This window comes from Tenrec ecaudatus, chromosome 13 (genome assembly GCF_050624435.1).
Source record: "Tenrec ecaudatus isolate mTenEca1 chromosome 13, mTenEca1.hap1, whole genome shotgun sequence".
NCBI classification, from domain to species: domain Eukaryota; kingdom Metazoa; phylum Chordata; class Mammalia; order Afrosoricida; family Tenrecidae; genus Tenrec; species Tenrec ecaudatus.
The window spans coordinates 38,292,617-38,305,645 of record NC_134542.1 but is presented as its reverse complement, the minus strand read 5'-3'; the positions used below and the strand labels follow the sequence as shown (position 1 = coordinate 38,305,645).

At 42.5% G+C, this 13,029-nt stretch overlaps 1 protein-coding gene across 1 annotated transcript in view; it reads left to right on the top strand.

Annotated features, from left to right (window-relative positions):
* Positions 1–695, top strand: part of LOC142423839 (aldehyde oxidase 3-like) — a 118,841-nt gene extending 118,146 nt beyond the window's left edge. Inside the window, exon 35 of the mRNA XM_075528950.1 lies at positions 119–695. Within this exon, the coding sequence (XP_075385065.1) occupies positions 119–172 (54 nt within the window). The 3' untranslated portion in view covers positions 173–695. The remainder of the gene's footprint in view (positions 1–118) is intronic.
* Positions 696–13,029: the final 12,334 nt, after the last annotated feature.

Genomic DNA, 13,029 nt, shown 5'->3' with positions numbered 1-13,029 from the left:
TATATAAGTTAACTATATTTTGAGGAATAAAAAGAGTTCATGTTTGCTGCTAATTATAGTGAACTCTGAATGTTCTTACTATTTTTAAATCATACATCTTCTAAATTTTGTCTTTCAGATTCCAAAAATTGACTCTAAGTGCTGTAAGCCATGGTCCATTGCTGTTGCCTAACGTTTGGGATTCAAGAATACTAAGAACAAGAGTTCCTGTTCTGATGGATTTAAAGAATCGAGAAGTCACTAATATAAACATCTTTAAAATATATACAAAAGTGGGTTCAATTATTAAATAATTTTGTATTTACAAAATATCTTATTCTTGTTAATAAATACAAGCAACTATGTTCTTGGGGCTTCACAAAAGTATGACATTTAATTCTGTCAATTTAACACTTTTTAATTATGTGCATAACGTCTAGGCTCAGTTTAGAAAGAAATTGTATACTTATTATGTTCGTATTCTGAGAAAAGTATAATTTGTAGATGGGAGACCAGAATGGATTTTGTTGTATCCTTTTCTGTGAAGTTTTTTTTTTTTTAATTTAGGGTGCTATGCCTAAGAATTGTCTTGATTGATTTTATTACTAATACATTCTGAACATATATACTAATTCAGAATACATATTACATAATACATACATTCTGAATACATACTAATACATTCTGAAGTATAATGAGTGATAACCCAAAGTGACTATAAATATTCACATTGTTTACTAATTGTTTAGTCATTTGATTGTTTAGAGTTCTTTATTATTGGGGACTCAATTGATTCACTCAATAAAACTTTGGAAAAATCAACTCCTACGGTGATTTATTGAAGGGGAATTAAGCAATGAATTGTTTTATGAGTCTGGACTCCAACTAGAGGAATCTATCAGCCACTCACATTGTTTCCACATTCAACAGGCACGTGTGAGTTCCTACTGTGATCATTAATGATATGATAAAAAACATCAAGAACCTCTAACTTATGTATGTCACATAAATAAAAAGTTGATGGGAAAAAGCCCATAAAGTTCATGGAAAATGGAATTAAAAGATAAAGGTATAAACTTTATTGGTCAATATACTCTTGTAAGCAATGAGTTCGGCCATTTTGTCCTCCCTAAAGAACTGAGAGCCCTCGACTCAAGTACTCCCTCAACACAAGAACACTTTGTTCTAATAACCCGACATTCTGTGATGCTCACCTTCCCGACATGATTGCTGAAGACAAAATGGGTACAGAAGCCAATGTGGTGAAGAAAGCTGATGGTGCCTGGCTATCAAAAGATATAGTGTCTGGGGTCTTAAAGGCTTAAAGATAACTATCTAGCTGAAAAGCAATAAAGCCCATATGGAAGAAGCACATCAGCCTGTATGATCATGAGGTATCGATGGGATCAGGCATCAAGCATCTAAGTCCCAGAACTAAATCATACCCAATGTGAATGGGGGGAGGGGAAGAAGGATGTGGGGTGGATACCAAAAGCCCATCTGTAGAAAGTTGGACATCCCCTCACAGAAGGGTCACAAGGAAGGGATGATGGGGTGGTCCAGAGACTGGAAGAGGGACTGTGATGGGAGCCTGGAAAGGAGGGAAGGCCGGACCCCCAGATTATCTGCTACTGGGACCAGGTGACCATTTTGATTCTCTTCCAAATATAGAACAATTTACTGAAAGCTTTTAAGGACCTGAGTGATATATTCTGATTTTTTAAAAATTATTTTATTGGGAGCTCTTACAGATTTTATAACAATCCATAATTCAATTAGATCAAACATAATTGTACAATTACTGTCACCATTATTTTCAAAACATTTTCTTTCTTCTTGATCTCTTTGATATCAGCTCCCCTTTATCCCTCCCTCTCTCACCCTAGCCCCCCAGGAACCCTTAGATGATAGATAGATAGATGATAGATAGATAGATAGATAGATAGATAGATAGATAGATAGATAGATAGATAGATAGACAGATGATAGATAGATATTTGCTGTATCTTACACCAGCCAATGTATCGATAAACCTACTATTTTGTTATCCATTCCCCTGGAATGAAGCTATATCTTCATCGCTATAGGCTTCCCCTTCCCCCCTCCATCCCATACCCTCAGGGAATCATTACTCCCATTGCTATTTCTAAAAGTTTCATCTATCTTGGATTTCAGCATCGAATGAACATACACAGGTCTCACAAGATTAATGAGGTAAAACTAAGATCATAATAGTAAGGGGAGAAAATATTAAAGAACTAGGGGGTATTTATGTGTTTCATCAGTGCTATACTGCATCCTGGATATATCATCCATTCTATATGGCCCTTCTGTGAGGGACTGTCCAACTATCTTACAGGTGGATTTTGGGTCTCCAAATTGTGCTCCTTTATGCCAATTTGAGGAGGGCAGGGCGAGAGGAGCGATGAACAAATAACGACAGGGACAGGGGACTAGCAAGGTATCTAAACTTGACAGTGAGGAGGAGGTAGTGTTCCTGGTCATGTTCCATCAATTGAATGTATCTGAGAGGAATTTGAGGGGTGAACAGTGAGTAAAATGAAGTGGGGCAGGAGGAAAGAAAACAGGTTTGTATTTTTAAGGGATTGTTCTGGTTGCAATGTTGAAAAACAAGTTTGAAGGGATTAAAATGAAAAGAAAAATGTATGTAAGCATAGGTTTCAACTTGGCTAACAATGCCAAGATTAAGGTGAGCCTTTTGCCAAATTTGGTCCTGAAAGCCTCCTATCTGCCTGGGTATGCCCTATACTATGAAATGGCAGCCCATACGAGTGCGGATTGAAGTGCCCAAGCAGTTAGAAGAATGAGCACTTTTGTTTGGATTGCTTGATGCAAAGGCTCTTAAGAATACCTAAACCTTGGCAATTTAGAGATTTATGAAAAGAATGTACATGTGTTAGTCCGAGTTGACTAGAGATACAAATCCAGAGACACTCATATGGGTGTACTGGAGAACCTTATATCAAAGATTAATTGTATATTAAGAAAACATCCCAGCCCAGTCCAGATCAAGTCCATAAGTCCGATATTAGCCCATGTTCGATACCAGTCTGTAAATTCCTCTTCAGACTCAACACATGCAATGACGCCGAATACAGAAAGAGCACAGGCCAGTGAGTGGAAAATCTTGTGGATCCAGTGGCAGTGGAAGCTCCTTAGCACTGGCCTAGGTCTCCATGTGGCTCCCCCAGCTACAAGGCTCTGGCTGCCATCAGCATAGCTCCATATGGACTGTCAACAGGAATGCCTCCAGGGAGACAAAGCATATATATATATATATATATGCCTTCAAATGAGGTCATCAAGCTGCGACCTGATTGACAGGCTAGACTCCACCCCTTCGCAAGTTGACAGGAGATTATGTAACTGCCACAGTACAGGTTTGTGCTACTGAAATAAGTGGCTGGGTGGTGAAACAATCAGTGATGCTGATGCCCCAGGCTTCCAAGGGACCACCAGAATTTAGAACAATTGAATGAAGGATAGAGGAATTAGGCAGATGAAGATCAAATTACTGTATTCATTTATTAAAAACTGATTGAGGAATTTGACTTGGATCTGCAGGCAAGTAATTTTGCAACTATTTCAATCCTTAATTAAATTTACCCTCAAAATTGTAATAGGGAGCCCTGGTAGCATAGTGGGTTATTCTTTGGACTGCTAACCAAAAGGTCACCAGCCACTCCACAGGAGAAAGACAAGGCTTTCTACTTCCCTAAGTATTTGCAGTCTTGGAAACTCCCAGAGGCAATTCTAACCTGTCCTATAGAGTAGCAATGAGTCAGAAACACCTCCCGTGAGTTTTAGAAAATAGTAGTCATGCTGTAATCTGGAGGCAGTGCAGGAGCTGTTTAGAGTACAATAATAACCACAGAATTACTTTTGGGGGCCTTGGTGACACTGCATTCAGCTGTGGGCGGCCCTCTACAAGATCAGTGGTTCTAACTTAGAAGCTGCTTTGAAGGAGAAAAAATAAGGCTGTTTGTTCCCATGAATATATACAGTCTTAGAAATCCAATGGAACAATTCTACTCTGTCCTACAGGGTCTGTAGGAGTTATAACTGACTCAACCAACAGTAGTGGGTTGGATTGTATTGGGTTGGGTTGGGTTGGGTTGGCTTGAATGGGCTGGGTTTAGGCACTCATGCTTTTGTGAACTCCTTCATGATATATTTTCCTTAGCACTGTATTTTGCAAATTCATTGAAAAATCAAATTCATGTTCAAATTTTCAAATTTCAAAGAAATGAAATTATTTTCATAGACCCCCTAAAAATGTTGTGGGCCTTAGCTGCTGTGCCTACAATGTATTGGTCATCAGAGGGCAGAATCCAGAAATCACAGGCAGGCAGGTCTCAAGAAAAGGATGGGGTGGAGACTGACACTGAAAATGCCAGTAAGAGGAAGGGCTTTCCCGAAGGGGTCCCTCTCCAGGAAACCATGACTAGTTGAGCGCCCAACAAAGCACACGAGGCTCTCCAACACATGTGCTAGTCCGACATGTCTGGATTCAGGTACCACCTTCTGTTCCCACGGGCCCACACACTGAGGGAAGAATCTTCTCTCCCTTTGAGGGCAGACAGAGGAGCAAGGAGAACTGAGAACACACCTACCTCATCAGTCTCTTCCCTGTCACAAATGGAAGAGCTAAGAATCTTTTTACTATATCGGTTGTAATGACAAGACAGAATATACCAGCAGAACAGCCCTTGCCTCCAGCGCTGCAGGAGAGGGGATGAGCTCACACTGAAGGAGAAGTCTGCACTGACTCGCAGGCTCCGCCTCCCCTAGAGAATGCTGGTGGGATTAACCCATTCCTGACTAAGGAATTAACTGTGCAATTTGCTCCTGCTAGCCAGGGAGAATGCTATGCAAGTCTTCGCCAGCCACGGGTGGCCTGGGTCTATGGAACTGAAGGCATTATTCTTTCCCCTTTTAGAAATCATTTTATTGGGGGCTCATACAATTTCCTTTTGTTTTTTTCCTTCATACTTTGTTAGCTCAGCACTTGTAGCACGCTCTCTCTTTTCTAAAAAGAAATCATTTATTTATCATAATCCATCCATACATCCATTGTGTCAAGCACATTTTAAAAATTTTATTGGACTTCAACCCAGTGTCGCAAGGTGTGAATGCAATATCCCGGCGTGGAGGAGGGAACTGGTGGAGAGGTCTGGGAGGCTGGCCCCAGCACCATAAATTAAGTGGATTCCTGCCCCTCCCCCGAAAAGAATTTGTTCCAAAGGACGACATTGACTCTGCAGCTTCAGGAGATGGACATATCTGATCAGAGCACACGGGAGCAGATGAAGGGGCAGGAGGAGAGAGTGGAGCACAGCCTGGCCCACCAGGCCGTGAGGATGATGTTCCTGAGTAGAGCAGCCAGTCCACAGAGAGAACAACATGGCTGGCCCCACTATGAGAAATGATGCCAATCAGTGACTAAGGGCGATACAGGTGACTGCACCGGAGACACAGAGTGGGAATTGCACCTGGCCTGATCCCACCACACCGAGGCAAATCACTGGGGGAGTGCAGCGGAACAGCAAGGGAATGGAGTGGCAAGGTCCCCAGGGAATGCTGAAAGTGGACTTTGGGGCCAGGGCGTGGTGCCCCAACAGACTGGACTGGAAAACACTCCTAAGGGCCAGCAAACAATCCCTGAACTAACTACAAGCTTTTCTCTTGTGAACTGTTTTGTTCTGTTCTTTGTCAGTGGTTTGTTTTTGTTGTTTTGTTGTCTGGTTATACTGTTGCTTTGTTTTCCTCTGTCTTATTTTAGTGCATGTTATTGTCTCCACAGGTCTGTCTAAATAAGACAGACAGGCTGGATGAACTATCTGGAGGAAAAACAACGGGACCAACAGTTCCGGGGGGACTTGGGGTGGGGGGTAAGGGGGTAAGGAAGTGGTGTTAACAAACACAGGGACAAGGGAAAAACATGGGACCCCAAATGGTAGAGAAGGGGAAGTGGCAGGCCTGGTGGGAAATGATCAAGGCTAAGGTTGCTTAGAGAAGAGGTATACTCTAGCCCAGGTGGCGACGAAGCATGGTAGTAGGGCAGGAGGAAAGTCAAGGGAGATGGAGGAAAGAGCTAGGAGTCAAAGGGCATTTACGGAGGTCTAGACAAAGACATGTACATGCAAATATATATAGGAGGATGGGGAAATAGATCTATGTGTCTATATTTATAGGTCAAGTATTAAGGTGGCGGAAGGACCTTGGGCCTCTACTCAAACACTCCCTCAATGCATGAATACCTTCTTTTATTAAATTGGAACTCTATGATGCTCACTCTCCTGACACAACTGCTGGAGCCAAAGTGGGTGAACAAGTAAATGTGGTGAAGAAAGCTGATGGTGCCCGGCTATCAAAAGAGATAGTGACTGGGGTCTTAAAGGCTTGAAGATAAACAAGCGGCCATCTAGCTCAGAAGCAACAAAGTCCACATGGAAGAACACACCAGCCTGTGTGATCGAGTGGTCCCAAAGGGATCAGTTACCAGGCATCAAAGAACAAAAAATCATATCATCGACTGCACACCTCCATGATAGGATCGCTGAAGACAAATGGGTGCATAAGCAAATGTGGTGAAGAAAGCTGATGGTGCCCGGCTATCAAAAGAGATAGTGTCTGGGGTCTTAAAGGCTTGAAGGTGAACAAGTGGCCATCTAGCTCAGAAACAAAAAAGCCCACATGGAAGAAGCACACCGGCCAGTGCGATCACGAGGTGCCAAGGGACCAGGTATAAGGCATCATGCAAAAAAAAAAAAAGATATAAGTGTGTGTATGTATGTGTATATGTGTGTATATGTATATATATACTATATTAAATGAAGGGGGAAGTGCAGAGTGGAGACCCAAGGCCCAAGTGTCGGCCAATGGAGATCCCCTCATAGAGAGGTTTAGGAGAGGAGATGGGTTAATTAGGGTGCGAGGTAGTACCGATGAAGAACACAGCTTTCCCCCAGATCCTGGATGCTTCCTCCCCCCAACTACCATGATCCAAATTCTACCTTGCAGTGCTGGACAGGGCAGAGGCTGTACACTGGTACATATGAGGGCTGGAGGTACAGGGAATCCAGGGTGGATGATACCTTCAGGACCAAGGGTGTGAGGGACGATGCTGGGATAGTGGAGTGTGAGTGGGTTGGAAAGGGGGAACTGATTAAAAAGATCCACATGTGACCTCTTCCCTGGGAGAGGGACAGCAGAGAAGGGGGGAAGGGAGACTCCGGATAGGGTAAGATATGACAAAATAACGATGTATAAATTACCAAGGGCACATGAGGGAGGGGGGAAAGGGGAGGGAGGGGAAAAAAAGAGGATCTGATGCAAGGGGCTTAAGTGGAGAGCAAATGCTTTGAGAATGATTGGGGCAGGGAATGTATGGATGTGCTTTATACAATTGATGTATGTATATGTATGGATTGTGATAAGAGTTGTATGAGTTCCTAATAAAATGTAAAAAAAGAAAAGAGGAGAAAAAAATGATTAGGGCAAAGACTGTACAGATGTGCTTTATACAATTGATGTATGTATATGTATGAACTGTGATAAGAATTGTATGAGCCCCAATAAATTGTTAAAAAAATAAAATAAATAAAAAGATTTTTAAAACATTTTATTGGAGGCTCATACAACTCTTATCACAATCCATACATCTATCCATGTGCCAAGCACATTTGTACATTTGTTGCCATCATCATTGTCAAAACATTTGCTTTCTACTTGAGCCCTTGGTATCAGTTCTCATTTTTTACAACTCCCTCCCCGCTCCCCGCTCCCTCATGAACCCTTGATAATTTATAAATTATTATTATTTTGTCATATCTTACACTGTCTGACATCTCCCTTCATCCCCTTTTCTGTTGTCCATCCCCCAGGGAGGGGGTTATATGTAGATCCTTGTTATCGGTTCCCCCTTTCTACCCTACCTTCCCTTCACCCTCCCAGTATTGCCACTCTCACCACTGGTCCTGAAGGGATCATCTCTCTTGGATACCCTGTGTTTCCAGTTCCTATCTGTACCAGTGTACATCCTCTGGTCAACCAGATTTGTAAGGTAGAATTGGGATCATGATAGTGGTGGGGAGGAAACATTTAAGAACTAGAGGAAGTTGTATTTTCATCATTGCTACACTGCACCCTGACTGGCTCCTCTCCTCCCTGAGGAGAGGGGATGTCCAGTTGCCTACAGATGGGCTTTGGGTCCCCACTCCACACTCCCCCATCATTCCCAATGATACGATATTTTGTTCTTTGATGTCTGATATCAAGGCATTATTCTTTTGTTTGTTTTGCTTGATTTCTTATTTTTTTAAAAAGTTTTATTGGGATATAATCCACATATCATACAAGAAGAATTGTGTAGTCATTAATACAATTTTAGAACATTTTCTTTTTCCTTGTACCCCTTGTTATTAGTTCTTCATTTCCCCGCAACTCCCCCTGCCATTCCCCCAAGAAGCCATTAATCCAGTTACTGTGTCTATAGATTCACCTGTCCTGGATGTCATGTACTGAAAAACATACAAGAACAAAGAAACAAAAACCTGACAACAGTAACAAGATAAAATAGAAAGCAGAAAATATTAAAAACTAGAACAACTTAAAAATGGGTCAAAAGGAGATTGAATGATAAGATGCTAAATGTTAACCTCATGAGGAGCTCAAGTAGAAAGGGCTCAAGACTCAAGTAGAAAGAAAGTGCTTTGAGAATGATGATGGCAGCATACGTACAAATGTGCTTGACACATGAATGAATGTATGGATTGTGATGGGAGATATGAGAGCCCCCAACAAAAGCATTTAATTTAAAAAGTTTTAACCTCACTACATCTGCCCTATCCCACTTCCCAATGCTCTCTGCATGATGGGAAGGCTACTCACATCCCTGATCTATGTTCAGAGGGGATTCACTGGAGGATTAATCCACCTGTATTTCCCTTTCCCTTAAAAAAAAACTAATACAAGTTTTAAATGGATCAAAAGGGGGATCTAATACGATGTTACCTTTTAACCTAACTATATGTACTCTAATCATCTCTAAAATACTCTGTCTGGATGATAAAGCTATTCAAATTCTGGCTACAGTCAGAAAAGAGTCATAGGACGTGTAATCTACATGGGGCCCTGCAAATGGAATTAGTCTTCCACTGCCATCCATAGCCTTCTGCAAACTGGGTGTTCACAATTCAAACTCTGATACCGTTCCCTCCTTCAGTTCTGGATTATGTTATTTGTAATCCTTGGATCACACAGGCTGGTGTGCTTCTTCCTTGCAGGCTTACTTGATACCTCACTTAGATGGCTGCTTGTTTGAAGACAAGCCTTTGAGACCCTGGATACTAGTCTTTTAGATAGCCAGGCACAATCGTGTCTTTGCCACACTTTGCTATAGCACCCATGTGTACTCCATGATCTCTCCATGAAGTTGTGTATCACGTACGAACAAGGCATCATAGGTAAACCAGAATTCAGTTACTCTGAAGGTTAGTACAAATTGTAAATAATGTATAAAAGCTACGAAAATGTCTGAAGACCCCAGTTTACTCTTAGGTGATTCTTCTCAAGGAGCCTGATTTCTGTCAGGGGGTTAGAAGTGGAGATCTAAGGCACTGGCACCTTGACATTCAATCCCACAAGGAGGATTCCAGATCTTTGAGGCAGCCGAGCTCTGGCCAGGACCTGCTATCCCAAAGCAGATGAGGCTTCCCCATACAGACAATGGGATCTAAAGTCTTACATCTTAGGACAAACAACATTCAAGGTCAGAGCTCAACAAATACTCAAGGCCAAGATAGACTTGCTCACCTTCACATGCTCAGAGAGATCCCATTGTTACAAACATGAAGTTAGACCCCTACGACTCTGAGAGGGGATCTCTCCTATTAAATCTTTGAAGCACATTTTGAATTCTATGTTACATCTAGTGTTTGAAGGCCTGATAGATCATAGATACATTTTTGCCCCCTCCAGGAAACCAGAGGCCCAAATTCAGGACAGGGCTGCAGGAGGAGGGCCTTCTTTGTCTCTTTTAACTTCTTGTGGATACATCTGTTTCTCTGAAATGAACCCGCCAGGTATAACACAGGTGTAACCAATGAGCAAAGGATGTTTTATTTCCAAACAGGATTGTGTTTCCCTGTACTGGGGCCACGATTTCCAGACAGATTGGTAGGGAGGGATGGGGCCAGAGGGAGGAGGGTAAAACTTAATCCATCACAAAGATAAACATATTTCTATCCACCAGCAAAGCACCACCGCTCCATCTGCTTTAAATAAAAGTCAAAATAGACGGGATATGCAATTGCCAACATGTTCTAGGAGGATTGTGCTCGGTCCTCTTTGAAGGCCCATCAGTGACAAAACCAAACCAACCCATCTGGGAGCGAAACAGAAAGCATTCAGGTCCTATTATTTTTGAAAACTTGGTGAATAAAAACTAGAGGATAAATTGCCTTCATATTAAAAAAATGGAGTTGGCAAATCAAAGCCACATTGAAATACCATTTCACTCTCACTAAAAACCAAACAAACCCACCTCACTGCCGTTGAATTGATACCGATTCTTAGTGACTTGAATTGTCATGGTTATGACGAGCTGAGCTGCTAACTGCAAGGTCAGCAGTTTGAAACCACCAGCTTCTCTTGGGGAGAAAGATCCACTCTCTGCATCTGTACAGGGTCTCAGCGACTCACAAGGGCAGTGCTACCCTGTCCTAGAGCATTGCTGTGAGCTGGAATTGACTCCCTAACAGTCAACTTGATGTTTTGGTTTCATTTACCCCAGACAGCAGAGGAAGGAGGGTCAGGAACAGGAATAGGAGGAAGCTATGGGATATGTGAGAAATTACCTCAAAGAACAACTGTCTCCATTGCCACAAGACCACAAGTGGATGGGGTCTTACCTACTGGAGCCATGGAGACGGCATGAACCCCTGAAAGCATTGTCTTGAGATAACCTTTCAATCTTAAGCCAGAAAGTGTGGTCTAAAGTCATCTTAGTGCTGAATACTAGTTTAGCTTAACTAGTGAAAAAAGCAGAGAGGTCTGCCTCGAGCATGATCCTCTCTTAAGAGCTATTTATCTGTGATCAAATTGACAACAGGGAGTTTATGTTGATGAAGGAGAAACAGTAAGAAAAGGAAGGTAAAACTATATTGTCAATGTCATACGAAATCAAGAAATTTGGAAGAAGAAAGAAACGCTACAGGAGTTTCTGTTTCCCAGGACCCTGAAGAAGTGGACTATGCTCTAGCTCATCAGACAGTTGAGGAAACAATTCATGTGAAATTCCCATAGGAATTTCATAGAACTCAAATGCAGGGGCCCCAAACTCTAGATGCCTCAGATTCCGAGTGTGGAAAATAATAATCATATTTCCATCCCAAAGATTTCCATAAAGATACAGTGAGCTCATCCAGGGACACATGTATCCTGACAAATAGCTGAGCGTTGAGTAAAGATTGGCTATTATACAAAACCATTTTTTTCCAACCCTCCATCTGTCCATTTTTGGGACTGTGGTAGCTTGTATGCTACTATGATGCTGGATAGTACCTCTCTTACAAGCATAATTCAAATGCCAGCAGGTCACCCAAGTTGGGCAGGGCTCAACTGAGCTCCAGACAATGATCGAGTCAGAAGAAATGCTTGACCCTCAACTTCCCCCAATGGAAGCTTTGTGGACCCTCACAGGGAGTGAGAGCCCCTCACTCTGATGACTTGGCCCTCTGGTGGGAACAATGGACTTAGGCATGCTGGAAGTTGTGAGGATAATGCAGGACAGGGTAACAGTGCTTGTGTTGTACACAGATCACTGAGCCAGAGTCAGCTTGATGGCAGCTATCTAGCATTCTAGAGCAGCCCTGGTGGCATAGTGGTTAGGAGTTGGGCTGCTATCCACAAAGTCAGCAGTTCAAAACTCTCAGCAGTTTTTCAGGAGAAAGATGGCTTTCTACTCCTATAAGGGTTTCTGTCTTGGAAAACCACTGGGGCAGTTCAACCTGTCCTTTAAGGTTGCTATGAGTCAGAATCAACTGGATGGCAGTGAGTCTGAGTTTTGGGTTCTCTATCTACAACAAAAATTTTAAAAAGACACAAAGATGTAAAGAAAGGGAGAGCGGGTAGTACTGCATTGTTGGTTGACTGTTAGAATTCTTGCCTTCTGTGCCAGGGACCGGAGTTCAATTCCCAGCCAATGCAGTCCCACCTGCGAAGTCCCCACATGCCTGTCAGGGGAGGTTTCATGTTGCTAAGGTACTAAACAGGTTTCAAAGGACTTCCAGACACAGGCAGGCTAAGACAAAAGACCACCAATCCACTTCTGAAAACCAGCCAGTGAAAACCCATGGGTGGCAATAGTCTAGGAACTGACAACTACACACACAAGGATTTTCAAAAAGCTGAGGGAAATGAAATTGAGAAACGTGTAACCTTCCACAAACTTTCTGCAGATCTCTCATATAGACAAACACACCAGGATGAGTCCAAACGTCTTATTACAAAATCATAAAACTCTTCCTGAAACAACACTATGTGAAGCTATTGTCTCTCAACAAGTCCTCCATCTAGGTCCACACACTGCTGACGATGGTGTCCCTTTCTCTCTGATCCTTCCCCAAAGACTGCTGCACGCTTCAATTGACACCATGTCGAAACTGCAGTTTGAGCGCCTTCACGTTGGTGTTCCTTTTGAAAATTCTTTGAGTTTGGGGCAACAAAAACATGTCTAAAGGGGTAATAGCATCAAGGACCAAAGATCACATCACTGTAAATGGGGCTGAGTGCAGAGTGGACACTCAAAGCCCATCGGTAGGCAACCGGACACCCCTTACTGAGGGGTTGTGGGGAGGAGATGAGTCAGTCAGGGTGCAGGGTAGCAACGATGAAACATATGTTTCCTCTAGTTCTTAAATGCTTCCTCCCCCCACTATCATGATCCCAATTCTGCCTTACAAATCCGGCTAGACCGAAGGATGTATATTGATACAGATAGCAACTAGAAACACAGGGAATTCAGAT